Source organism: Sebastes fasciatus, chromosome 8, assembly GCF_043250625.1.
Source record: "Sebastes fasciatus isolate fSebFas1 chromosome 8, fSebFas1.pri, whole genome shotgun sequence".
Taxonomy (NCBI): Eukaryota; Metazoa; Chordata; class Actinopteri; order Perciformes; family Sebastidae; genus Sebastes; species Sebastes fasciatus.
Window position 1 is genome coordinate 23,841,266 of NC_133802.1, and position 27,939 is coordinate 23,869,204.

The 27,939-nt window shown below is 39.9% G+C and overlaps 1 protein-coding gene across 4 annotated transcripts; it reads right to left on the minus strand.

Moving 5' to 3' along the window:
- On the minus strand, positions 1 to 27,798 carry atf7a (activating transcription factor 7a). 4 transcript variants are annotated; one of them, XM_074644499.1, is made up of 12 exons: positions 27,727 to 27,798; positions 15,998 to 16,069; positions 10,128 to 10,224; positions 9,800 to 9,912; positions 8,834 to 9,004; positions 8,613 to 8,761; positions 7,204 to 7,297; positions 6,983 to 7,102; positions 5,213 to 5,359; positions 4,715 to 4,903; positions 4,127 to 4,232; positions 1 to 3,054 (listed from the first exon to the last, which is right to left on the minus strand). In XM_074644499.1, the coding sequence occupies exons 2-12, from the start codon at positions 16,043 to 16,045 to the stop codon at positions 2,822 to 2,824; spliced, it is 1,467 nt and encodes a 488-aa protein (XP_074500600.1). In that variant the 5' UTR covers positions 16,046 to 16,069; positions 27,727 to 27,798; the 3' UTR covers positions 1 to 2,821. The 4 variants fall into 4 exon arrangements, with proteins under 4 accessions (XP_074500600.1, XP_074500602.1, XP_074500599.1 ...); XM_074644501.1 differs by having other exon boundaries at positions 8,846 to 9,004; positions 27,727 to 27,794; XM_074644498.1 differs by lacking the exon at positions 27,727 to 27,798 and adding an exon at positions 25,421 to 25,537.
- Between the last annotated feature and the right edge of the window lie 141 nt (positions 27,799 to 27,939).

A 27,939-nucleotide genomic window follows, 5' to 3' on the forward strand; every position in this document is an offset into this window, starting at 1 on the left:
TTAAGATGTAGTTTCTTTAATTAAAACTGCAGCACTGTAAGTGTTCATAGTATTCCACTTGGACATGCATGGAAAAGTAAATATATTCATATAGTACAGATATGTACAGTACAAGGACAATTTCTGAAATCAGTCCAACAATGGGAGTGTGAAAAACCATTAATATACTATGTGCAACTTTCACGTTGTTGCATTTTTCATTAAATTGCTCTTTTCTCAACAATTCTAGGTAACATTATTATACCAAAGACTGTAATGACAATTGTTAGTTGACCAATTTAAAAAAATAAGTTAGAAGGACATGACCAAATTCATCTTTAAAGATGTAACGAAGGGGATAAAATCACTTTTTAAAAACAAACTAATGACATTTTTTCTGTAGAGAAACCAAACAAATAGAGAAATCTGTGTATTAAAGAAATTAGTTTCTATAGTCATCAGTACAATCAGAAGCGTTATGACATAAGGTTGTTTAGTGCTGAAAAATAGCACACCAGAAAACAAGTAATGACAGAAAAGGTGCCAAGGACATGAATTACATGAAAGCTAAATATAGTTTGACTTTTCATTTCATATGAACAATCGTCTATAAAGGGACTGCCAGCCAAATATAGCGCCAGCTCCGAAGTACAACAAAATGCCGGGGTCGCCATTGGGACTGTAGGACAAATAGGTTCAGTCAAAGGTGTAAAGGTGTTAAAGTTGCTGAGCAAATTCCCATTAGCGTATACAGTACAGATAGGAGAAAATATGATTTTTTAAAAAAAGGATCTGATATCTCTGAAAAAGACCAAAAAACTTTAAATGAACAGAAATACAAAGCAACAATAAACTTGCATTTTTTTAGTGCATAAAGACATGCCCTTGTGTTAATGGACAGACATCTTGTTTTTGAAATATCACATCTTGTAAATATATGTTCAGACAAATGAAGGGAGAACAATATACAGGAGAGAAAAACAAGAAAAGCAAACCGCTTGTTTAGGTGTTTCTGTAAAAATATACTGATAAAATATCTTGGTGGGATTTCTAAAGAACTGGAGCCATTCAGAAAGTGAACTTTTTCCTTTTACATGTGAAGATGTCTTTGCTGCGTCTCTCCACCAGATGACAGACAAGCATCAGATCATTTTATGTCACCGGAAAGAGACTAACGGTTAAATTAACCATTCATTTCAAAGGCTTTGAGGATTAAATCTCTTGTTCCTCATTGGTTGTTTTTCATTTGATGAAATTAACAAATTAAGACAAATATACTTCTCTAAGGCTCCATTGTTTTTCACATGAGCAAATCTGTATGACTTCTGGGGGGATATCGGAGGCACCAATGTGATCTTAAGGCAAAAATGATCAGACATTGTGTGTGTGAGGGTGTCTGAGGGTGTGTGAGGGTGTGTGAGGCTGTGTGAGGCTGTGTGAGGGTGTGTGAGGGTGTGTGAGGGTATGTGAGGGTATGTGAGGGTGTGTGAGGCTGTGTGAGGCTGTGTGAGGGTGAGTGTAAGTGCAAGTAACAAGCAGTGGTAAACCGTGGATTGTGTCACTGTGACATCTAAGTCACTAAATAACAGTAAGGCTGTTTACTTCCTGCCCCCAGAACATGTACAAGGTGGTCTTTGGAGATTCAGATATCAGATTTTTTCCATGGTCATTATGGCTTTAGTTTAGGTTTGGTAAAGAGCAGAGAGACTAAGGGGGTTCATCGCACTTCCAACGAGCAGCAAGGATGTGCAACCATCCTGAGAAGTGTGAAAATAACAGTTACAGTAAGTCCAGGGCCCACACACAGAAACACAGTCACGAGAATATAAAATGGAAATCCACTTACAAACCAATAAACAGCGAAATTGCCTGTTTTAGAGGAAAGTGAGGTTGAATTCCCTTCAGCTCAGAAAAAAAAACTAATTTTAAGATAATACACTGTTTGTCCAACGTATTTTGGTTCTAATCTGGGAGGATGTGCCAATTAATAAAAACAATATAGCTGCACATAGCTGTATCAAGAACACCCTAATAGAAAAAGTCACATGCTAACAATCCAGCTATTAACGTATCAGATCAGGAGTAGGCAAACTGCTATGTTCTGATGTACATAAATATATACGCCCAGAGCTAATCACACACAGTTTATTCAGAAAGGGGGAGTAATTGAGGTAAGGTTTTTGGGTCCGTGTTGAGATCACCTCGAGGTGGAACCATTTACAAAAGAGATCTGAGTCACTGACGTCTAGACAGCTACTGCATCTTTGGAGCCAGGGATGTATAAGGGACGTATGCTGTGATGGCATGTGTGGGTGTGTGCATGGATAAAAAGTGGAGGAGCACAAGGCACAATTCCCTGCTGAAAACAGTGTAAAGCCCCGTGTGGTGTTTGGTGTTTGGTGTTTGGTGTTTGGTGTTTGGTGTTTGATTTGATCGAGAGTGTTTATGCAACAACTGTGTGTAAGTTCATTACGGCAGTACACTCGGAGCGATGCAGTCCTACAGTCCAGTGAAGAGTCTTTTTGACTGAGGGTGTGATGGGCGGGGAAGCACAGAGGGGATACGAGGATGTGAGGTTGGAGTCCAGCCCCTGTAGTCTATGGCAAAGTGAACAGGAAGCTCTCTCAAAAGTCTCAGTCCATTCCCAGAAGGCTGCTGCTGAGCTCCAGGCCACAGCGTGATGGCTCCACCGGAGGGTCAGAGAGAGCACAGCGAAGATGAGAAATTTGGACTTCTAGATTGGGGAAAGTTGGGAGGTGTGGGGAGGGGTGGGGGTCCGCTGCTCTTTTTTACCCCTGGGTGACGCGTGTGAGCCAAGTCTGGGCCGCGTTGGCATCGCTCATCATCTGGCAGCAGTATGAGACTGTGCAGCCATGATAATGTGAGAGGGTCCGCCCTCACCCCTCTGCTGCTGGCCCATTCCTGCCAGCACAGACATAGCCATGGCCTCAGCTGCTGCCCTTGAGCTCAGGCCGTTGTGCCCTGCGGATGGGCTGTGCGCCAAAGAGCTGTGCTGGATCACCGGGGCGGGGGAACCTGTAGGCTCTGAGGTGTCTTTCATGCTCTCTTCTGCAGCTAAAAAAAGACGACAGGAGTACAGATTTATATTTAAACTGGCAAAACCATTTCACTTTTAAAAAAGGAGCCAAATTTGAAATTCATATTTCGAAATAATATAGCAGCAAACAACTATTTGCAGTGTAAAGATATAGAGGAGTAACAGTGTCCTGAGCAGAGAATGAAGTCACACTTCTCTGTGCTTTGTTTACGTAGCCAGTCAGCCATGCGAGTGATGTTAAGACATGTTTCCACTGCATTGTACGGCTCTGCTCGACTCGACTCACGTTTGGTACCAGGTCCTTTTCTCCATGCCTTGTTTCCACTGCAGATAGTACCCCCTCAGTGTAGGTGGGATTCTCAGCTTATCAATGTAGCGAAGCCACGTGAAACTGCCGTAAACAGAGGATCTGCACTTCGTCAATCGTACGGCGTAGTGTATGTAGTGTGTACGGTGTAGTTTTGCAAGCTGCCATTTTTTTTAATCTGGGTCGAGTGAATTAAAAATTGCAGTCGCTATTGACGGTAGCTTGGCTATTTAAAAACGGCGAGTTTGTGCAAAATGTCCTGTGTCGCGCTCGTGACGATTCTCTCTGACCAATCAGTGGTTATCAGGTGTAATTCATACTGTGCAATATTTTCAGCTGGAATTTAATTTCATTCCCACTGTGCAATATAATTTTTCCACTTGTGCAATTTTTTAATAGTCTGTTTATTGTCGATACTGTATATACTGCTTCTATTTTTATACTTCCTTCTTCTTAAATGGTTCATATTTTGTTTCACTTTCTATAGCTCTTTTTTTTAATGTGTTAGCTGATGCATCTTGTTTTTTGCACTATCCCCTTTGCTGCTGTACACTGCAAATTTCCCCACTGCGGGACTAATAAAGGTATATCTTATCTTACCTTATTTGGAATTTAGCACCTTTAACCTTGAATGCACTCCCTACCAGCCTCACTGAAAAGCTGTTGACATTATCTTGTTTTTTTTTTTGTCATTTAAGAATTATGTTAGGGATAATTATGAGTGAGAAAACAATCACAAGAGGCTACCAGGTGAGTAACGTCATCATTTCAAAAAGGTTCACCTAAGTAGGCGGTCTTCTTCTGTAGGTTGGTCACAGGACAGTCCTTGTGGGCGAGCAGCAGCTGTTTCAAATGAGCCACCTCGTTCCGCAACAGAGACACTTCATTCTGAAGGATCAGAAAATAAAGACTTTTCAATAACTCATCGGGAATTCATATCATAGTTCATGCAGAATACCCAAAAGAAAAATCCTCACTAATGTGGGTCATATTATTCAAAACAGAGAGAGCATGCAATTTTTTCCCCTAATGGATTTTTAATGTATTTCAGCTCTAAACAGTCTGGGTTCCACTACAGTACAGCTGGCGGTAGGGAAGTGGTCATGTCGTGAAACCACCACCAAATAACACAATGATGTGAAACAAGTCATAATGACTCCCACAGTTTCAAGTCCTGTAACTTCAACCATTTGTAGAATTACCCAATACTGCCTGAAACTGATGGAAAACACCTCACAAACTTCCACAACTAGTTGAAAGCCTGTCAACTGTGCACAGTGAGTGTGACTGTGCACACACTAACACAGGTCTGCCTACAGGCTACATCTCATCCCAACCCGGCGCCCACCCACTCCAGGAGGCCCACTTACCGACAGCGAGACGTTCATGTTGCAGAGCTCCTCGGCCTTCTTCTCTAGGGAGTTGACCCACAGTTTGCGTTTCTGTCTGCAGCGCGATGCAGCGGCCCGATTCCTCTCGAGGAAGCGCTGCCTTCTGTCATCTGGGTCATCTTCTGCCGTCCGCCGCCGCCGCCCACCTGTAGGCTGTGCTGGAGATACCTACAGGGAGAGCAGGGTAAGGGTGAGAAGGAAACAGAGAGACAGGGGAGGGGAGCGGAAGAAAGACGAGAAAGAAAAAGGGAAGTTTGAGTCATAGTTTCATTATTTTAGTCAGAGCACATTATAGTCATCTCACTACAAGAAGTACAACCCAGTTTTCGGTAACTAAAGCAGGTGATAAGCCATACATCAAACATGTTTAGCTCAGTTACTTTTGGTCATTTCTTAGATTTTCCAAATTTAAGTGACTTGCCTGGACCTGAAAGTCATGTCACAGTCAGGTCCTTGACTATAGACAACACAGTGTACCTGAGGTTGTGCAGGTGATGGAGCATCTGGATGTTGGACGAGCAGCTGGCTCTGCTCGGCCCTCCCTGGTACCATGGGGCTACCGCCCATGGCCATAGCCCCCATACTGTATCCTAACGGGCTCTGGGACAGTGCAGCCTTCAGACGCTACAGGAGAACAATGATATGACCAACATCAATAACAAGCACAGGAATTAGAATACACAGCCCAAACCAACAGTATAAATGGTGTAATAGAAGTAAAAAGGCCTTCACACACCGGGAGCGTGACGAATAAACAACACGAAAACGCGAAATACTCGCCTGCGAATATTATGTATCAAAACTATTCATACTGGCAGCGATGATGCGAATTTGCGACAGTTGCAACACTTTTTCAATAAAAGGTTTGAAAAGATTCACGCAGGAAGCGTACCAAATACCGAGAGAGCACCCATAGAGAGACCCAGAGCAGCGTCTGGCTCTGTCAAACAGTTACGCAGTGTATATGTTCAGGGCTTTTATTGTGAAAGGTAAGAACGGAAGGAGTGGATCTGGTCTGCGCTGCCTTTGTGAATAATAAAGTTTGCCGTAATGGTTCGGACTATGGAGCTTCCGTGTTGTTGTACACTATTGTGTACGATTTCAATATGTCCAATCCGCACAACGTGCAGAAAATATCTATGCACCAAAAAGGCGAAGAAAGCAACAACACAGCAGGTCAGATTCAATAGCTATAGCATTTTTTGTGTGCATTTTATGTTATAATTTAAACAACACCGCATCATCATAGCAAACCCAATCCACCTAGACTGCACTCATCTATAGTAACTCATTTATAGTATCAGCAACAATAACTTGGCTTAAACCTAAGTTACTAATCTTCAAACAGCCTAAAGTAAGTTGTTGATCACACTTATGTACCAGATGCACTGTGGGATGAAAGCTGATTTATTTCTAATGACAAATGTTTGTGCGACTCAGATACACATTTTACACGCAATACATTTGTTTTCTGCTCAATCTCTGATGTTTTCACAACATAATCAAAAAAGCACCAGGTTGTACCGCCCTTCGCCTCAGGAAAAACCTGACTTCTCTCGGGCATGAATGCAAAAAAGGAGCTCTAATTCTGCAGACATCTGGGCCCATCTTGACCTAATAGTGTCACACAGTTCCAGCTTGTTTTTCAAGTTTTCAGTTTTCAGCAGCACATTCAATCATGTGACATCCTGTTCACTTTTGTACAGGGTTCAGCTCTGGAGGCTTTGTAGCTGATGTGATCCAATTAAAGTTATATGTTGCCAGAACAACTTTCAGATGATGTTGCTTTGTGATATGGTGCTTTATCGCGCTGGGAGTAATGATTTGGAAATAACTGATCGGAGGTTAGAGTGTCTTTAGCCTCTGTACGGTGAACATTCCCCAGTGAAACGGAATAGTTGAGCGGTGAATGTAGCAGAGCTACAGAGGACTGTTTTGGCTACACACACACCTCCCTTTTTGCTAATGTTGCAGATTGATTGATAGATGGAGACCATGATAATATTGGTTATCCATTTTTTAAATATATTGATAAATAGGTGCACAATTTGACCGGGGATGTGATCTAAAAGTGTTAAAAAGGCCTTTTTCATTTAATCTCCACTTGAAGGGTTAAATAAACAAGTAACTGCAGTAAAAAGTCATATGATGAACAAACTAAGCCAGTGCAGAGGAAGGCTGGAGGGTGAAGATGGAGAAACGAAGAGATAAAGAGATATAAAAATAGAGAGCTAATCTAGTGCTGACCATCTTGGCCTCTGAGTGGATGCTGTAGCCAGAAGGGGAGTTGGAGCCGCTGCTGCTGCCTCCCAGAGGAGGACCGGGGATCCCAGGAATGTTGGGTACCATGCACATGGGTCGGGCCAGCTGGAGACCAGACAAGATGCACAAAGACACACGTATTCACAACTGAGAACAACTTCTTAGTTATAAAATTGAAACATATTCAGACTGTTGGTCTGCCTTACATTAATGACAGACTGCATGTGTAATGGACCAGGGAGCACAGGCACTGCCTGCCCTGAGGGAAGCATCATCATGGGGTAGTGGCTGGTTGGAGAACTAGACAGGCAGACAGGAACAGGAAGTTCAATCAGGTTTGTATAAATTACAATTTTTTACTACAAAGTAACATAGCAACTATCACCATTTAGGAAAAAAATATCCACTTCAACCAAAAGCTGCAACGATTAATCGGTCAACTATTAAATTAATCGGCAACTATTTTGATAATTGATTAATCAATAAGTCAAAATTCTCTGATTCCAGCTTCTTAAATGTGAATATTTTCTGGTTTCTTTACTCCTCTATGACAGTTAACTGAATATCTTTGAGTTGTGGACAAAACAAGACATTTGAAGACGTCATCTTGGGCTTTGGGAAACACTGAACGACATTTTCTGACATTTTATAGACCAAACAACTAATTGATTAATCGTGAAAATACTATTCAGAGTAATTGACAATGAAAATAATCATTAGTTGCAGCCCTACTTCTATCCCCTCAAAATCCACACTTACATCCATCCTTACTCGTCCAAGCTGTGCACAAAAAGACGGCTCAAACCCACAGAAATGTAGATCAAATTTCACTCAAAAACACATGTTAATGATAGGGAAATATATGAAAGATGCACATAACAACTAACATATTTCAATTAGTGTAGCCACAAAAACCATGAAAGCATCTTCGTTCACTCATAGTTAAGGATGCCACGATACCAGAAATGTAGTAGTCAGTACCAATACCATTAAAATTCCACGATTCCCAATTTGATTCCACAGTAAAAAACTAAAACAAAACCATAAACACTTTGAGCTAGTGTTCATAATTCCCCCTCTAATATCTATTTTATATTGCTGTGAAAACATGCAAACAACTGTATTTATTTCTCGCCAAAAACTAAATTTTCATGATAACATTATAATTTAACTTTGCTTTCTCATTTTTACTGAACGCATCACAATGAAACTCAATGCAGCCTCCATTAGCCGTTAGCTCTGCAGGACTGTGCTGTCAACAGGGACTTGTTGTTCATAATGTAGCATTATCAGGTAGAAAATAGGGCACGTCCTCTGGACGCGTCAACACTAAGTTGACTGTGTCCTTTTGGATTTTAGACGCCATTAGTCTAGGGCCCACCGGTACTGTAGAAAAACCAGTACTGTCAATTTTCTGAATTTTGGCATCTACTTGGTACCGAAGTATCGTTTCTCGTGACATCCCTACTCATAAGCATTATACAGGTTCAACAACCAGCAGATAGAGAATATGTGAAATGTGGACTGTGTGTGGAAATGGTGTTTTTTGAAGCTACTTTTAAAGTAAATCAGGGTTAAAGCAGTCATCAGAGGTCAGTAGCAGGACTTTACTCACCCCAGAGTACGATTGGAAGGCGGTGTCTGTGTGATGACAGATGTGGGTGACGGCATGGTGGGCTGAAAGGCATCGAAGCCCAAGTGTAGTGGGAGGGAACCTGGACGCACAATAGTTGGGGTGGGGGCTGAACTCCTGGGTGGTGTGTCCTGGGAGAATAGCAGTGAGGTATTAGTACATCATTAAATCATTTAATCCACCCTCCTCCCATTCAGCCCAACCTTTCCTCTCACCAAAGGCTCTAGGCTGTCGTCTGAATCTCCAGAGTAAGAATCAGGGCTGCTCGGTGGCGAGGAGTCGACCTCTACAGGTTCCTCTTCTTTCACCTTCACGTCTGATGATGATGATGTCTGCATGGTCATGTCCACGGCCACAGAGTTGGGAGCATGGTGCTGAGAAGGACAGAGACGGTGAGAGAGAGATAAAGAGTGTAAGTTTACATGTAGAGCTGTAATCGATTAATCATTAAGATGTTGACTATTAAATTAACCGCCAACTACTTTGATGATCAATTAATCGGTTTGAGTCATTTGTCAAGAAAAAAAAAGTAAAAATTCTCTGATTCCAGCTTCTTAAATGCGAATATTTTCGGGTTTCTTTACTCCGCAATGACAGTAAACTGAATATCTTTGAGTTGTGGACAAAACAAGACATTTGAGGACGTCATCTTGGGCTTTGGGAAACACTGATCTACATTTTTCTACATTTTCTGACATTTTATAGACCAAACAACTTATCGATTAATCAAGAAAATAATCAACATTGATTAATCGTCAATGAAAATAATCATTAGCTGCAGCCCAATTCACATGACATGATACCCCCCCGAGACTACAGTACATTTAAAAAAGGACGGTGGTATTTATCACACAAACCAAACAACCACAGCATCAGTTAACACTATATTCAGAGCACTAAAACACACTGACCCATTTAAATAAAATCATCTTAACAAGCTGTTGCAATAGTTTACATACACTACACAGACAAAGTGCACAAAGCAGGAATTTCTGCAGGCAATCTTTTTTGACTACATCAACACTTGAGGTAAGAAAGAAGGAAGTAAAACGTAATGTTTCACTACGTGGGAGTCTTGTCAAAAATTCCATTGGTTTCTGTAAATAATGATACATAAAGGCATAAACACACAGATGAAAACATTGACAAAATCATCTAGCCTTTCTTACAGAGTTCTTTGCTCTCTTTTCGTCATCGTCTTGATCAAAGGAGCTTGCCAGCTCGTTGAACAGACCAACCTCCTCGCAGTTCTTTAGGAAGCGGGTGGGAGTAGGTGTCTGGTCTGGCAAAAGGGAACGAACAGAGATAACTATTCAAAGCAACGTTTTCACACTTAGTTCACACTCAGCATTGAATATAGAAACCCATGTCATAAATGTGTCTTTGGATCTGCTTTTCTTGAGGGTGTACTAATAGCGTTGGAACACACTGAGGTATGCTAAAACCGTCTTCATCTGAGTGCAGGGAGAGGATATTTAACAAAGACGCTGTGCATACCTGCTATGATGACAGAGTCAGTCCTGGCTGGTCCGAATTTCAGTGTCATCTCATGCTTGTGTTTGTGCACGGCCAAGTGGTCCTCATTGGTAAACCTCTGCAACAAGTGAACAAGAAGAAAAGGGGAAAGATAAGTACATTATATGAGGTAGCCTACGGGTAATTGTCTACTTGTACTGCTGATTTGAGAAAATAGCCTATAGAAGCTTAACCCAGATATCATATTGCATAATTGCAATAATCACAGACAGATAATCTCTTGTAGCCCAACACACGCAGCTTATACTGTATACATTATGTGACAAACCATGAAAGGCACTGTATCTGTGGTGTACAATTCCTCGTGTCAAAAAGCCCTAAATGGGCCTTTATAGCCGCAGGACATGGGCTCAAATATCTTTACACAAAATAGAATTATCTAGAAAAAGAAAAAGAAAAAAGGGCTTGTATGGATGAGACATGAAATGATTTTAACAGCACACAAATGTAAGGCAAGAGGAATGGTTTATAATGTCAAGAAACTGATGAAGATGTATGAAAGCCACTGGCATCTAGGGCTGTGTATTGGCAAGAATCTGGCGATACGTATCATGCAACAAGTGTTACGATTCAATGTATTGCGATACTGTAGGCAAGGCAATATATTTCGTTTTTGTTTGTTTTTTTATCTAATTTTAGGAAAACCGTCATCGTATAAAGACACACCACCATATGTATAAAATCAGAGTAAAAAAACATCACTATGTGAAATGGCTACTATGGGGACTAACGTCATTATACTTTACTGTATATATACAGTGATACCTAATTTATGTACTTCTAAGACTGTTTAGGGACACCAGTATGCAGAAATATTCAAATACACCATTTTAGAATAAGTGAAAATAACACATTTGTTATGTGTTATTTGCATGTGATTATCATAAAGTGGGCATGTCTGTAAAGGGGAGACCCGTGGATACCCATAGAACCCATTTTCATTCACATATCTTGAGGTCAGAGGTCATTTAGAGCGTTATTTAGGCTCCTGTGCAACATGCAAGTATGACATAGTTGGAACCAATGGATTCCTTAGGTTTTCTAGTTTCATATGATGTCAGTATCTTCACTCTAGCTTTAAAACTGAGCCCGCTACAACCTCTGAAGGACAGAACAGCGGCCGGGTCCGCCGGCAAGCCGTCAGATTTTTACGAGGTTAGTTAAAAATCAATAGTGTTTTGGTGAAACAAAACAGTATCGCAAAACATAATATCGTAATACTCATGTGTATCCATATTTTCTTACACCCCGATGGCAAACATATAAAAAGCAATTGAGCTGACACATCACAACAGACGCTGCAAATGCAGGTGTAAGGTATTTTTTCCAGAGAACACATTGTTGTCAAGCTAGTCAGAGTATAAAACGTGTCTCAGTAAAGCTCTACATTAGCTTATGTTCTGTTATTTCCTATCAGGTATCCATAGTGGAAGCTACAGGAGGTCTGGCACTTGGGCAAATCAGACTTTCAGTAGAGAGCAGCAGCAGCAGCCATCGTCTGAGACACACCACTTCTTCTTTGGAGAAGTGGCGAGGTGAATCAGTCAGAGGCGTAGGAGGAATAATCTTGGCTCTGGTACCAGCCTATTCACCAGTCGCTGCAGCCTATTTTGGGGGCTGCGTTGCAGTTGCGAGTTCAGTCGTGAGAGAGTGAAGTGGAAACACAGTCAAGTGTCAGGGGGCTTATTTTTAGCCCTACCACCAGGCAGCATCACCAATACAACCACATGTCTCATTTGTCTCTTCCCTCTGAACAAGGCAGAGGAAACTATCTCCAACTAATCTCCCCGTATGAGATACTGGCAGCTAGGATTACCCCTCCCCACACAGTACACGCTGGGCATCATATAATGGGGGGCTGTTGTTGTTGTTGTTGTTAACTTGGTAAAAGGAAAACCCTGAGCAAAGCCAGGAGTCAATCATCCTCGTTCTATTATGGGCATGATTCAGACTTTCCTGGTCGACAACTGTTGCTTGTAAAGGGCAGAGTACGTAAAACGACATACGGCGCTGTAGCATTCAGGATCTTCTGTGTCTAAATGTACACAAAGAAATATCATTAAACATGATAAATACAAAATGCAGCATGTGTCGGAGCTTCATACAAATTTGCATAAAGATAATGTAAAACTGGGAATTGAACTTCAATACTTTTTGGTACAAACAAAAATGTATTGAAAACTGTCGAGTACCAAAAGTTTTCAATCTAATGCCTGGTCAATTTTGTAGAGTAAATCGATTTTTCTTTGATCAGATAGTTCCTGATCTTTTTTTTTTTCAATTTTAGACTGTATTTTTTTTAAGTCACTTTCTTGTTTGGCTGCTTGTGTCTATACAATATTTAAACGATAGCAGCTAAAGGTGCTAACAGTGCGAACAGTACAAACAACAGCAACAGTGTAGACAGAGCTAACAGTGTTAACCTGGGGGGGAGTTGGAGAGTGGGCGCTACGCTTCCACGACGACGCAGTCAGTCGAGACGGTAGGGCTGCACGATTATGGCCAAAAAAGATAACCAATCACGATTATTTTGATCAATATTAAGATCACGATTATTTATCACGACTATCCATTGATTTTAGGGACAAAATATGTTTATTGCACTTTCACATTTAAATAAACAGCACTGCTTTCACTTTCATGTTGTACTACTTTCCTGCCAACGTACAAATCTTTGCATCAAAATAAGACTGGTTTTACTAGACAAGTTTTCTATGAGTGGAGCACGCTTTTTAAACGTCATTATTACACGGCTTTGAATACTCGATTCTGATTGGTCAATCACAGCATTCTAAGGTCTATTATTTCTTTATAGCCGACCGTTGCTATCTATAACACACCGTTGCTATGGGCGCAGCTCTGCTCTCGAACTCTGGCGGACTGTTTTTGTGTGAAATTATTAATTTCTTAAGTAAGTAGCCGTGTAATAAGCGGGATAATGTACAGCTAGCGGGTCATTGTTGTGAAATGAACCCCTTCAGGGCGATGCAAGACCCTGTCGGGATTTCTTTCAACAATGACCGGCTCGCTGTACATTATCCCTTACATATCGCAGTTGATCATGTTAATTGTGGGAAGCCCAAATTGTGATCGCGATTAATATAGAATTAATTGTGCAGCTCTACGGGACGGCGTTGTCAGCGGTAACCTGCCGTAGGAGCGCAGTGCAGAGTGGCAGCCATTAGCTAGCTAGTGGGTTACACAAACAGGGACTAACATGCACCCGTGGCTGGACCGACTATGTCAACAAAGCACAGAGAATCTCTGATTACAACACACACAGAGGGAGAGAGACTTCATTCTCTGCTCAGACTAGCAGACATACTCCAGGACATTACTCTTCTACATCTTTACATAGACAATAGTTGTTTGCTGCTATATTAATGCTCTGAATGTCGTATAGAGAACCTTTAAAGCTGCACTCATCAATATTTCTCCATTACCCATGGATCAAAATGAATGTGTGCATAATGATGATCATTATTGGTGCCCTACGCACAGTGTGTGATGCGTAGCGGTGCGCAGCGCGTGATGCATATCGTGTACGAAAGTCAAATTAATTGTATAGAGTCAAATCACTCATGACACCTTTCATATAGAGCAAGTCTAGACCATACTCGTTAATTTACAGAGACCCAACATTCCCCCATGAGCAAGCACTTGGCGACGGCAGCAGGGAAAAAACTCCCCTTTAATGGGAAGAAACCTTGAACATAACCAGGCTCTAGGTGGGTGGCCATCTGCCTTGACCGGTTGGGTTGAGACGGAGAGTCAGATGGAGCTGATCATGAATAGGGCTGCAACTAACGATTACTTTCATTATCGATTATTTTCTAGATTAATCATTTGGTCAATAAAATGTCAGTAAATATTAAAAAAAATGTCCATCACAGTTCCTCAAAGTCTAATGTGGCGTCTTTAAATGTCTAGTTTTTTTCCATCCAAAACCCCAAAATATTCCGTTTATTATGATATAAAACAGAGTAAACTCCATATTTGAGAGGCTGAAAACAGCATTTTCTGCCATTTTTGAGTGAAAAATTACTTTAACTATTAATCAATTATCACAATAGCGATTATTTTTCTGGCAATCTTCTAATCACTTAGTCGAGAAAATCAAATATCACAATATTTTTTACCAAATACCTCAATATCGATATTGCTACGATATTGTAGTGTTGACTATTGGTGCTTTTACAATATATTTACACATTGAGATTTTGTATAAATAATCCTCAGTAATGTGGATATAATGACTAAGTGGGTAAAGGCAAATAATAATCTGGTAAATTCAGAAGAACAACATTTTTTACTGTAATGCAGCCTTTAAAACCTGGAAAAACAATACTTGTGCCATATTAGGATATTACGATGTCCAAAATCTAAGACGATATCTTGTCTCATATCATGATATTGATATAATATTGATATACTGCCCAGCCCTAGTTGGTTGCACTGGAAAAGTTAGTCTGGAACCCTGGTGTGTATTGTGAAATGGGTTCGCCCGTTGGTTCAGTCCCACTGCTCTCTTCAACCCCAATTCCAGCAGCTTTTTTTTCAGCGAAACAATCTTTAAATCCACTGTGCGTTACCTGCCCAGCACCAAACTGCAGACACACACAGCTCGCGACTAACACTAGCTCATGAACATGAGCATTTAGAGACCAATACAGAGTTAAAAGAGGGTGAATATTAGATTTACATTTGTTACATGGACAGAGACATGAGATGATAAAATGAATGATAATGTTGCTCTGTGTAAACAGGCAACCGTTTGCCAACATTCATGCCACAGCTATAGACCCGCACTTTCATCAACATCACTTTGCCTTGAAAAGCTCTCATTTGATTCTGTTGTTTTAACTGCCAACTAAATAAACAATGACATCTACAAATGAAATATGCAGAGTATTTACATCACAGAATCATGTCAAAGGAAAGTTAAAATGTTCAGGGAAGGGTTCCCTAGCTGTCCATAACTTTCTGAGATGAAAATAACCAAACAAATCATCATTTATTTATCCAGCACACACATGTTTAACTGCTTTACATGCCTGTTGTTCAAACCGCCATGTACAACAGATCTTCTGATCAGAGAATGGACGACAGTTTATGAACTGTTTCTTAACCACATAAAACACTTTCTTCCTCCCACAGAGATATATAATCCCTCCCTAGCTCTAAGGATATCACACCCAACTGAACACAGGATCAGACAGCTACATCAGCACAACATCAGACATGATGCTTCCTGTATTGAATAATCATGAGTCCTAGAATAACACACTTCTTTTAATTTGTCTATGATATCAGACCAAGCCCCGACAATGCACCACGCTACTGGCATGTGAGAGCGCTCTAGGCACTCAGCTGAGTCACCGCCGTGGCTCAAACCTGTGTCTGCAGGCACTACAAGTCAACAGTGACAGGTTGAAACAATAACTGTGCTCTGATTACTCACTGGAGCTTCCAGAGTGAGTCATTGTTGAAGGAGACAGCGTTGTCTCACAAGACAGCATGTTAGCTAGAATGTTATCTGTGTGATGATCATTAAGAGCGTTGCATAAATCACAGCCAGTAAGTTTATTCTGGCGATGAAAAGTGTGATTGCAGACCGAAAGTCTTTTCAGGGTTTTTTAGTTCTCTCATAGTATACAGTATATGAAGCTGTATTCTACTCAAATCAAGTACAATATCTTTTCTCTTTTGCTTTCAATTCTTTTAGAAGTAAAATAAATTCAATTATAAGTAGTCAGAGTACTCACACAACGACAATAATACCCCACACATGCATACACCTGAAAGCCAGGATAAGGAGGGAGAACACTTACCTGTCCACAGCCGTGAGCCATGCACACAAAAGGTCGGTCGTCCCCCATTTTTGGAAAGAGCTTGCAATGTAACTGTGGGAGAGGGGAAGAGGAGAACATTGCTGCGGCTTTTTCTCGATTTGTGAAGTGGCAAATCCTGAAAACAACAAAACAGGGATGCTGTGGCTTGTAGTCTTTAGTCTGGAGCAGGAAGCCGAATGCTGTTTAAAAATAACCCTGGCAAAGGAGGAAAACATGCAGAGGCAGCGAGGCGAAGTTTCCCTGGTGATACTTCCTTCACACAGGGGGGATTCTGGCTGGCGAATGAGGAGCCGCTTACACGAGAGAGAGAACGACAGCTAGCGTTTACACAAAGACGTCTCCCTCTCCTTCTGTCTCACTTCCAATCCCTCCTTCTCCCATCACCACTCCTTCTCCTCACCTCTCTAGCACCTCCCAACCTTTTACCTCCATGTACCCCCTATTCAGTCTCTCTCTGATTCAGCTGTTTCCATCCACTTTCTGTGAACTCTCCACACCACAAATATCTTGAAATGGGCACATTAACACTGACCATAATTATTTTCAAATACATCCCCTACATCACATTCCCTTTTCATATTGACTGATGTCTGATAGGTTTGTCCCAATTTATTACTGTATGATCAGTTTCAGTTTCAGATTCTGGACTTTCGCTATCTGTTTGGTTGAAGTACTGATGAGATGTGACTGGTTGTTGTAGATATTCTCATTTTAAGTATATAGAAGCCACACTATTTATTAATTTAAAATTGCAATGAGAATACATTTCAGTAGATACGATATTTATTTTGTCTGTAATTCAATAAATGAACGTTATTTTCCACTCCTTTGCTGTAAAAACATAATATGGGGACTTTATTGGGGTGCTATTAACATAGCATAAATATTTGTTAACACCGTAAAAACAGAGGCACATAAGGTTAGCATTGTTGGCCATTTGAATGAAACACTCCCAAAGTTTTCCACAGGACTACAAACCAAATACTACATCGCTCTCTTCCTGAGTGATGCTAATGTCAAGAGTTAAACATGCACATGCTTATGTTTGGTTTCTCCTCCTGTTGTTCATGAAGCTGAAGTGACATAAACTAAAGCTGTGGGAGGCTTCGCTGCTTCTATCAGCTGTCTCCACAGAGAATAACTCCTCACAACACACCCCAACTCCACCAAACCAGCCTGAACAACGCTACATGTGAAGACAAACTGTGAAGTGTAGAAAAATAACTTAGAATTTAAATCAGGGAATTGGAGGGGTGGTGATGGCGATGGACAAGGGACATTAATGTTTCAGCACTCTCAACTGGCCCAAAGTGACGTCTGGCAGCTATTACACAACGCTGTCCCACTGACAGTAGAGCGACTACCAACATGCATCAAAGACCTTGCTATGTAGAAAGCTTTCAATAAACAAAAGCCACTGACTACTGCAATACTCAATATGGTTTCGCTAAAACAGTCATGAGCTGATGAGCAGTAGTGCTGCAACGATTTATCGATTAGTTGTCAACTACTAAATTAATCAACAACTATTTTGATAATCAATTTGAGTATTCTTTAAGAAAAAAAATTCAAATTCTCTGATTCCAGCTTCTTAAATGTGAATATTTTTGGTTTCTTTACTCCTCTATGACAGTAAACTGAATATCTTTGAGTTGTGGACAAAACAAGACATTTGAGGACGTCATCTTGGGCTTTAGGAAACTACATTTTTCACCATTTCCTGACATTTTATAGATCAAACAACTAATCAATTAATCGAGAAAATAATCAACAGATTAATAGACAATGAAAATAATCGTTAGTTGCAGCCCTATTGAGCAGGGATGGTGTTTGACCTTAATAATTTGAATAGGGCTGTCAATCGATTAAAATGTACCTTAAAAGGGAGATTTGTCAAGTATTTAATACTCTTATCAACATTAGAGTGGACAAATATTCTGCTTTAACCAAACGTATGTATATATTTATTATTGGAAATCAATTAACAACACAAAACACTGACAAATATTGTCCAGAAACCCTCACAGGTACCGCATTTAGCATAAAAAATATGCTCAAATCATAACACGGCAAACAACAGCTGTCAGTGTGTCAGTGTGCTGACTTGACTATAACTTGCCCCAAACTGCATGTGATTATCATAAAGTGGGCATGTCTGTAAAGGGGAGACTCGTGGGTACCAATAGCATCCATTTTCATAAAGATATCTTGAGGTCAGAGGTCAATAGACCCATTTGAAAATGGCCATGCCACTTTTTCCTCGCCAAAATTTAGTGCAAGTTTGGAGCGTTATTCAAACCTCTTTCTCGACAAGCGAGTATGACATGGTTGGTACCAATGGGTTTTCTAGTTTCATATGATACCAGTATCTTCACTCTATCTTTAAAACTGTGCTTGCTACAACCCAAAAATTGCCAGTTGTGTTAAGGTGTTAGTGGCGTTAAAACAAATTTGCGTTCACATGTTATTATCGCAATAATTGTGATAGCCCTGAATTTCATAGTTTACGTCTTACATGACTTTTGTGATCAACCTCCTTAATTTGTACTTTGACTATGATGATACGACAGCCACTGTACTTCTATGTTGTTTTGACTTGTTTGTAAAACTTATTTAATCATGTTCATTTAATTCATTATTCAATTTAATAAATTCCACTAACTGGAAAGCAACGTTACTTCAACACTGAGCATGTCAAGTATTGTAATATAAATGAGTTATTGATCACGTTAACCTCTGCTGTACATACTACATGGAGTGAGCATGTAGCCTAACATTATTGAGTGGGACAGATTATTCATTATGTTGGCGAGGCATAAATGTCTGAAAGTTTTCCCAGTGTTGAAGTCAGTATATTTTCCTCCTTCCTCCCTCTGCCGAGGACAGCTGCCCCTGAGCCAACACATGATTACTGAAGCCTAGCGCTGGAATACAACGCTCTCCCATGACGCCGGGCCTGCAACAGGCCTAACCGTTGTGTCTCTCAGCAGCTTCGTGTCTTTATGGAGCGAAGGAGGTCTGCATCGTGTTTGCGAGCAAAAGCCCTGTCCCTCTCTGTGCAGATCAAAGGGCCGATAAAGCAGAGCAGCCTGATTTCTTGCAGACCTCCCATGCTCTGGAGAAAGGCAACAGGTTGGTGCCAGGTCCCTCACAAAGTGCTTCCAATCCATTGAGTCTATTTGGGCAAGAGACATGTCTGCAAACGAGATACTCCGTCTAGCTCGTTATACCGAGGGTGTGGACTGCGTGGGGAAATGGACACATCTGGCGTGCGGAGTGGGAACAGATTTCAGAGTTTACATCTTACTAAAGACATGCTAGACATTAACTTGGCTGGCTGGCACCGACACGAAAAGTGGGATTTTGATTTTGTGGGAAGTCCACCATACATTTGAGGCGACGGGTGGAAAATACCATTTGTTTTCATAGCTGCCCAAACCAATATCTTAACCTGATTAAAACAGATGTGTTCGCTTTGTGCTAAGACAATCTATCTTGGAGGAAATCTTCAGCACTATCTGCAATCCTCTGCTAGATTCACATGAATACAGTAGGGGTGGGAAAAAAATAGATTCACTTATGTATCGCGATTTATTCCTTTTTACGATTTTGTAAATCTATATATTTGCTACATTTGAGTCTATACAGAGGTAGAAGGAAGTATTGCGGTAACGTGCGGTCAAGCCAGCCGTCACTCACATTGCCATGGTCAAATCGGCCGACGCTACATCTGTAGCACACCCATATACTGACATTTACGTTAAATGCATTCAAACGGCCCCGATGGAGCTGACCATGGATGTACTACGAGAACAGAGCTGAGCGGAAGTATACACGTGTGACTACGTCCGGTTTTCAAATTAAGGTGTTAACAAAGGGAACTGTATATACAATGTATATACAAAATACATATGTAAGGGATAATGTACAGCGAGCCGATCATTGTTGTGAAAGAATCCCCGACAGGGCGATGCTGCACCCGACCCGCAGCCCCGGAGTCTCTCATCGCCCTGAAGGGGATTCTTTCACACCAATGACCCGTTAGCTGTACATTATCCCGCTTATTACACGGCTACTTACTGAAGAAATCAATATTTTGACACAAAAACGGTCCGCCAGAGTCTGACATCAGAGCTGCGCCTATAGCGGATATATTTGACTTCAGGACATCTCAGACTACATACATGCTGAAAATCAATGTTTACTGTATTAATTTAGATATTTTCCAACAGTAAAAATCCCTAGAAGTGTATGATTCAACTTTTTCCCATGATCTATTGTTAAAAAAATTACCAAAAATCGCAATAAAACGTAATATCGAATCGCAATACAATACTTGTAGAATCGCAGTTCTTAAAAATCGTAATACATATTGAATCGGCACCCAAGTATCGTTATAGTATCGAATCGGGAGATAGGTATATCGTACCAGCCCTAATGAATACAGACAGAAATTATGCTGTTAAATTACTACTTTGACTGTCAGAAGTGTCTCATGGAGAATAAACTCTTAAGAGTAATTAATGAGTTGACAGTGTCAAGTTTTACTGCAGACAGTAAAATCCTGAAATCTGCGAGACACAATAAATCAGTCTGCTAGTGACATTAGTCCTGATCATTGATATCCATTACAGTCTTACAGGATATCAAGTCCACCAATTTTGCCTCCTTTCATCCAAGGTGACACGCAAGCAGTCAAAGTGGCCTAAATCCTGTCCCTCTCATTGAGCTGCTGCCAAAAGTCCCACCGTTAACTTGGATTTCTCCGACTCAGCAGGTGTAGGGGAACGAGTCCCAGCTATAATCAGCCACAGCCATCCAGTGTTTGATGCAGCCTGCTAGGAAACTGACTAAACAAACCGTATTAATAGCTCGCGCTGCAGCCATGACTCTGGAATCCGAGGCTTGAATTGCCAGAGGGTAGGGGAGACCCCACAAAAAGAAAAAAAGTGACGGAGAGGGAGGGAGTGACATAGCTAAAGCCGGTTAGTGATTGATTAATTAAAGGATCGTGGTTATTTGCTGGATAACAGGTGACGTCCTGTAAATGTGGGCTACGAGCTTCAGAGAGAAGATCTAGGCTGTAACTGGGTGTGTGCAACAGCCAATATGTATTTATGTAAGCAAAGTGAACCCGAGATTTGGTAAATGGAACAAATGAAATCCAATATCCATGTCTGCATAACTGTCAAGGCCCAAAAGCTAAATCCATGCCGAGCTAGCAGACAATGCAGGACAATACAGGATGTTACCCAGCCAGGGTAGTTTTCTAAAATTAAATCAAAAACACTGTGCCGAGCTTATTTGCGGTCTGTAACTTTTATAAGCACTTGCCGTGAGGTTTTGGCTCTAATTCAAAAGAAAAAGACCATGTCACTTGATGTTTTGTGTCTCAATCCTGCACAGCCTCTGGTGCTGACATTAATTTAATTAAATCCTTTATGCTTTCTCCTTCTATAGCAGGAGTAAGCAACAGGTATCTTAACCGATGGCACGCATATTTTTTTTATTTTTTTTTAAATGCTGCGCTGCACATCGCCTTTATGGATGGAATAAAATCACAGATCCGTTGGAGATTTCAATTTTGATGGGTGTCATAATTAATAATACCCCTTCCTGTTGACAACCATGGGACCTTATTTCGGAAAAAATATGAACAATAGTCAATCATTTTTGGATCCCGTTTGAATTGCGGCATGAATCAGACATGATGTTTGTCAATTGAAAAGATAATTTTGCAAGTCAAGAAAGTCGCAGTTGGTCGTAAAACTGTTTAAGACTGTGAAAATACGTAATTAGAAAGACTACACACCCAAAAGTCGCGGAACTGACGTCTCTCTCTCTGAAACTACGATGTCTGTGTGTTTCGTACTGGGATGAGCTCACACCAGCAACAGGTCTTGCTCGTTCTTTCGCTTCCCAGCTGATAAAAAGACCAGGAGTCGCTAAAACACATCAGGTAAGATAACGTTTCATCTGTGCGTGGAACATAGCAGTTAGCTAGCTAGCTAGTGTTGGTGACGTATGTTGTGCGAGATGAGAGATGTAGTTCACTGAGCGGTTTCACACAAAACTAAATGACACTGCGACTCACAACTGTGACTTTCTTGACTTGCATAATTATGTTTTAAATTGACAAACCTCATGTGTGATACATGGCGCAACTCAAACGGAATAAAAAAAATATTTGTCTCTCGCCATTCATATTTCTTCCGAGATAAGGTCCCATGGTGGTCATCTGGAAGGGGAGGGACTTCGCCTCTCTGTAGCATTGTCAGTCAAATACTGAATTAACAACCCAATAATAAAATTGACAGACTTAAAATCACTGACACCTCAGCCAAAGACACAAAGGTATCAGTATTGGAAATTAACTTTTTTGTCCACCTGCCACTGTTGCTGGTAGATTACAAAATCTAGCAGCCACTCTATAGATTACCATTGTTTTTTTTGGCTGGTGAGTGAAGCAAATCTAGCAGCCAGTTGCATATTTTACCAGCATTTGGCTGGTGCTAATTTCCAACCCTGAAATGTATACATAAAAGCATACATGCTCAACACATACTTTTTAAAAACATTAAATGTGTGATAATGTTTAAGTTGCAGCAAATAACATTTTTGTTGCATAAAAAAAGTCAAATTTCTATCCTCACTCAGAGTGGGTCAAGATGTTTGGTGGGACAAAAACAGGCTGCAGTTTTTCTCTGGTGTAACTCTATGTGATGGAATGAGGTACAAGTCAACATGCTCAACACATATTTTTAAAACATTAGATGTGTGATAATGTGATAATGTTTAAGTTGCAGGAAAATAATATTTCTGTTGCATAGAAAAGTCAAATTTCTATCATCACTCAAGAGTGGGTCAAGATATTTGGTGGGACAAAAACAGGCTGCAGTTTTTCTCAGTGTAACTCTATGTGATGGAATGAGGTACAAGTCAGCATGCTCAACACATATTTTTAAAACATTAAATGTGTGATAATGTGATAATGTTTAAGTTGCAGGAAAATAACATTTCTGTTGCATAAAAAAGTCAAATTTCTATCATCACTCAAGAGTGGGTCAAGATATTTGGTGGGACAAAAACAGGCTGCAGTTTTTCTCAGTGTAACTCTATGTGATGGAATGAGGTACAAGTCAGCATGCTCAACACATATTTTTAAAACATTAAATGTGTGATAATGTGATAATGTTTAAGTTGCAGGAAAATAACATTTCTGTTGCATAAAAAAGTCAAATTTCTATCATCACTCAAGAGTGGGTCAAGATGTTTGGTGGGACAAAAACAGGCTGCAGTTTTTCTCTCAGTGTAACTCTATGTCATGGAATGAGGTACAAGTCAACATGCTCAACACATTTTTAAAACATTAGATGTGTGAAAATGTTTAAGTTGCAGGAAAATAATATTTCTGTTGCATAAAAAAGTCAAATTTCTATCATCACTCAAGAGTGGGTCAAGATGTTTGGTGGGACAAAAACAGGCTGCAGTTTTTCTCACAGTGTAACTCTGTGATGGAATGAGGTACAAGTCAACATGCTCAACACATTTTTAAAACATTAGATGTGTGATAATGTTTAAGTTGCAGGAAAATAACATTTCTGTTGCATAAAAAAGTCAAATTTCTATCATCACTCAAGAGTGGGTCAAGATGTTTGGTGGGACAAAAACAGGCTGCAGTTTTTCTCTCAGTGTAACTATGTCATGGAATGAGGTACAAGTCAACATGCTCAACACATTTTTAAAACATTAGATGTGTGATAATGTTTAAGTTGCAGGAAAATAATATTTCTGTTGCATAAAAAAATCTAATTTCTATCATCACTCAAGAGTGGGTCAAGATGTTTGGTGGGACAAAAACAGGCTGCAGTTTTTCTCACAGTGTAACTCTGTGATGGAATGAGGTACAAGTCAACATGCTCAACACATTTTTAAAACATTAGATGTGTGATAATGTTTAAGTTGCAGGAAAATAACATTTCTGTTGCATAAAAAAGTCAAATTTCTATCATCACTCAAGAGTGGGTCAAGATGTTTGGTGGGACAAAAACAGGCTGCAGTTTTTCTCTCAGTGTAACTATGTCATGGAATGAGGTACAAGTCAACATGCTCAACACATTTTTAAAACATTAGATGTGTGATAATGTTTAAGTTGCAGGAAAATAATATTTCTGTTGCATAAAAAAATCTAATTTCTATCATCACTCAAGAGTGGGTCAAGATGTTTGGTGGGACAAAAACAGGCTGCAGTTTTTCTCACAGTGTAACTCTGTGATGGAATGAGGTACAAGTCAACATGCTCAACACATTTTTAAAACATTAGATGTGTGATAATGTTTAAGTTGCAGGAAAATAACATTTCTGTTGCATAAAAAAGTCAAATTTCTATCAGAGTGGGTCAAGATGTTTGGTGGGACAAAAACAGGCTGCAGTTTTTCTCACAGTGTAACTATGTGATGGAATGAGGTACAAGTCTGCCAAAAACATGACCTACATTCCTAATGAAGGTGTTGACATGCATGGGGATGCGGATCCTGGGGCGTTCAACAGATCACATTGCAATACTATGGATATCATTATTACTTGGAGACTTCTTTTTAGAGGCTCAGACCCAGATTATCATCACAGCCGACTCTACCGCCAAAAAACCGACAGGCTGAATATGTTTCCTAGTGTTTTTCAGGCATGTAAAGGAGGTCAAACTGAAATCCAAAAAACGTTAGTTCCTTCTTCCAGACAACGTGAAAAAGTTAGTCTTTTTCTTAGCCTTCATTACCGTCTGGCGACACATACGGGCACACTTAGCCCTGCCTTTTCCCGTAACAAGACCGCCTTTTCTTTTCAGCAATTGGCTCCAAGCACGTCAGTCAACAGTATCTATCGCATGCAACGCTTTGGACCCTGTCAATAACATCTTCCAGCTCATTCTTATTGGTTAGAAACCCCGAACTTTTTGTATCCACGATAAAAACTAATGGTTAGTTAGAGTTAGCTTGCTGTTAGCTAGCCGTTAACAACAGGCCGAACGCACATTCACAATGTGTACTAACAGCGCTACTACCAGCTTCAACCATGACAACTAACACTCAGTAACACTAGTTTAATGGAATACAAAGTGAGCTGGTGTGTTTTAAAGACACTTTGGACAGTTAAAGTCACATAAAAGCAGAGAGAAGCCAGCAGTTAGTTGGTTAGCGGACTGACACTCAGAGAGACAGTTGGTCCGAATGAGACGTTCAACTGCCGCTAACACTTTAGATAATTACATAAACGCGTTGTTTTAAACAGTAACAAACACTGAAAACTGAGGGAAACGGACGCGACTTTGTCATACTTTAGTGTAGTCGACATATCTACGGTGAATTGTGAATTTAAAGGGTAATAAAGTGTTTACAAACTCACCCTTGCGCCCCTCTCTCTCTGGCTCCCCTCTCCTCTCCTCTCCTCTCTCTTGGAATTTGACACTCCCCTCGACGTCAAGTTATCGCGAGAGTTCACAGCTCAGATCTCGTTGCCAGAGGTGAAGGTATTGATCTTGGTTCAAGATTCAAAAGTTTTATTTGCCATTTGCACCAACAGTACATTGGATTTCTGAGCAGTTTATACCGAGTCAGCTTTAAGAAAAGAAAAAAAAGGTTAAAAAAAGGCACAAGGTAATAACAGTACAAAATAAGTAGCACATTTAACTCAACACAATAAAAAAATTAATTATTAAAATATAAAACGCCCTCAGTGTAGTCAATAAATAAACTAAACTACCCTCTGCATAGGAACGATACCCCCAGAATACAAATATACAGTATATGCTCCATGACCATGTAAAAATAACTTGTAACTCTCAAAAATATTTTAAAAATTTAAAGAAAATAATTAATATATTTCAGACAATTACACAGTGGAAGGCAGCATATTGCACAGCATTACAGTCCATTCAGCTCAGGTGTACTGTGTGTCAATAATGGTATGGAGGTGAAGTGTGGGGTATTTGTGTCCCTCTTTAACGTCCTTTGCCACCAGTCTTATTGTAGCTGGGAAGAAGCTGTTGTGAAACCTCTGTGCTCTGTGAGTGGAGATGCTCTCTGGCCTGTGGTGTCTCAGGTAGTGTCTTGATTCCCTCCACCTGAACAGAGAGTGAGCTGGGTAGTGTCTGTCCTTCAGGTTGCATGTAAGCTCCTGATTTTCAGAAAAAAAATTGAAATCGGACCTAACATGTGTACACAAGAAAATATTGCCTTTGTCAATGTACACGCTGGATAAAAATTATTGATAAAAATACGCAAGTTGTGTCCTCAACATGTGGTAGACCTGTTTAAACTTACCCCTTGCCCTATATAAATACTATCTGCTCAGTTTTGAGGATGATAATTTGCAATTGCAATGATTTCCTCATTATTTGTAAATTCATCAAAATTTGGAGGCACCATATTTGGTAACAGCCATCAAACTAAAATATGTGATGAAGGCATTTAATACCTAATCAGGTCACATAATGTAATTGGTCAGAGAATTTAGTTTAATACTTAACATTACACAACAACTAGTTCTGTCTCTCTGAACCATGTGCTTTCGAAAATATTCATACAATTTACAAATCACACAGAATAATTACATAGATACAAAAGATATACTGAATGGGAAGCTCATCTTAATTTTGTATCACTTTTTGTAGGCAACGCGAAAGAAATAGAACATCAAGGCACCCAATTGTACACATAAATAGTAGACAAGTACATGAGTGTTTAAGGTAAAACTATTAGAATAAGAAATACTTTATTGATCCCAGAGGGGGGTGGGGGGGCGTAACAGTTGCTCTTATATAGACATAAAGAAAAAAGAAATAAAGGAGTAAGTAACATGTAAATGATGTACATAATGCTACAATATAAACACAATAGCCTAATGTAAAGAAATATAAGTAAGTAATAAAATCAAGAATAAAAAATGAGAATATAAGAAATGTGAAATATGTACAAATATTTGCTTTGAGACGTGCAATGTATAACATATTACCACAGTGCAAATAAGTAAATGCAATACAAAATGCTAATAAGTAAATACAAAATGCTGAGAAGTGGGTTCGATTAAGTGTGTTAAATATAAATGCCAGAATGGTATAAATAAGAATTAAATAAGTGTATTTCTTTAAATGTACGGTATGAATACAGTATTATTGACAGAGTATTGCACAATTTAATTATTGCACAAATTATTGTACATTTGAGTTAAGCCAGTATTGTATATAGCAGCTGATGGGTGAGTCCAAAAAAGTTATTATACTGTATATTTGTCTTTATGATTAAAGAATTCCCTCTCATAATAGTAAATTGTTCAAGACAATCACAAAGACAACATTATCTTTATTAATTGGATGGGTGGGTGACATTTTAGGCATGTAAGTAATCAAATGTGTCTCCCTAATAAGCAGTTGACTGCAAATAAGAAAATGCGGTTTATGATTAAGATACTGCATATTTATATTGAACTTTTTCTTATGAAGCTCGTTAGAAGTGTAGGTCGTTACTGGGGGAGTTTCTTTTACCCAAATTGAGGGTCTAAGGATGGAGGGAGGGTGTCATAATGCTGTACAGATTGTAAAGCCCATTAAGGCTAATTTATGATTTTGTGATATTGAATTGACTTGACTTAAATGTATGCGGAGTGCATATCTAAGGTGAATTTAAAGGGTAATAAAGTGTTTACAAACTCACCCTTGCGCCCCTCTCTCTCTGGCTCCCCTCCCCTCCCCTCTCCTCTCCTCTCCTCTCTCTTGGAATTTGACACTACCCTCGACGTCAAGTTATCGCGAGAGTTCACAGCTCAGTTCTCGTTGCCAGAGGTGAAGAATTGGATCTAGAGACCTTGGTTGCATGTAGGCAGGGAATGAAATTAGCACCAGTCATCTGCCAAATACAGGGTAAATG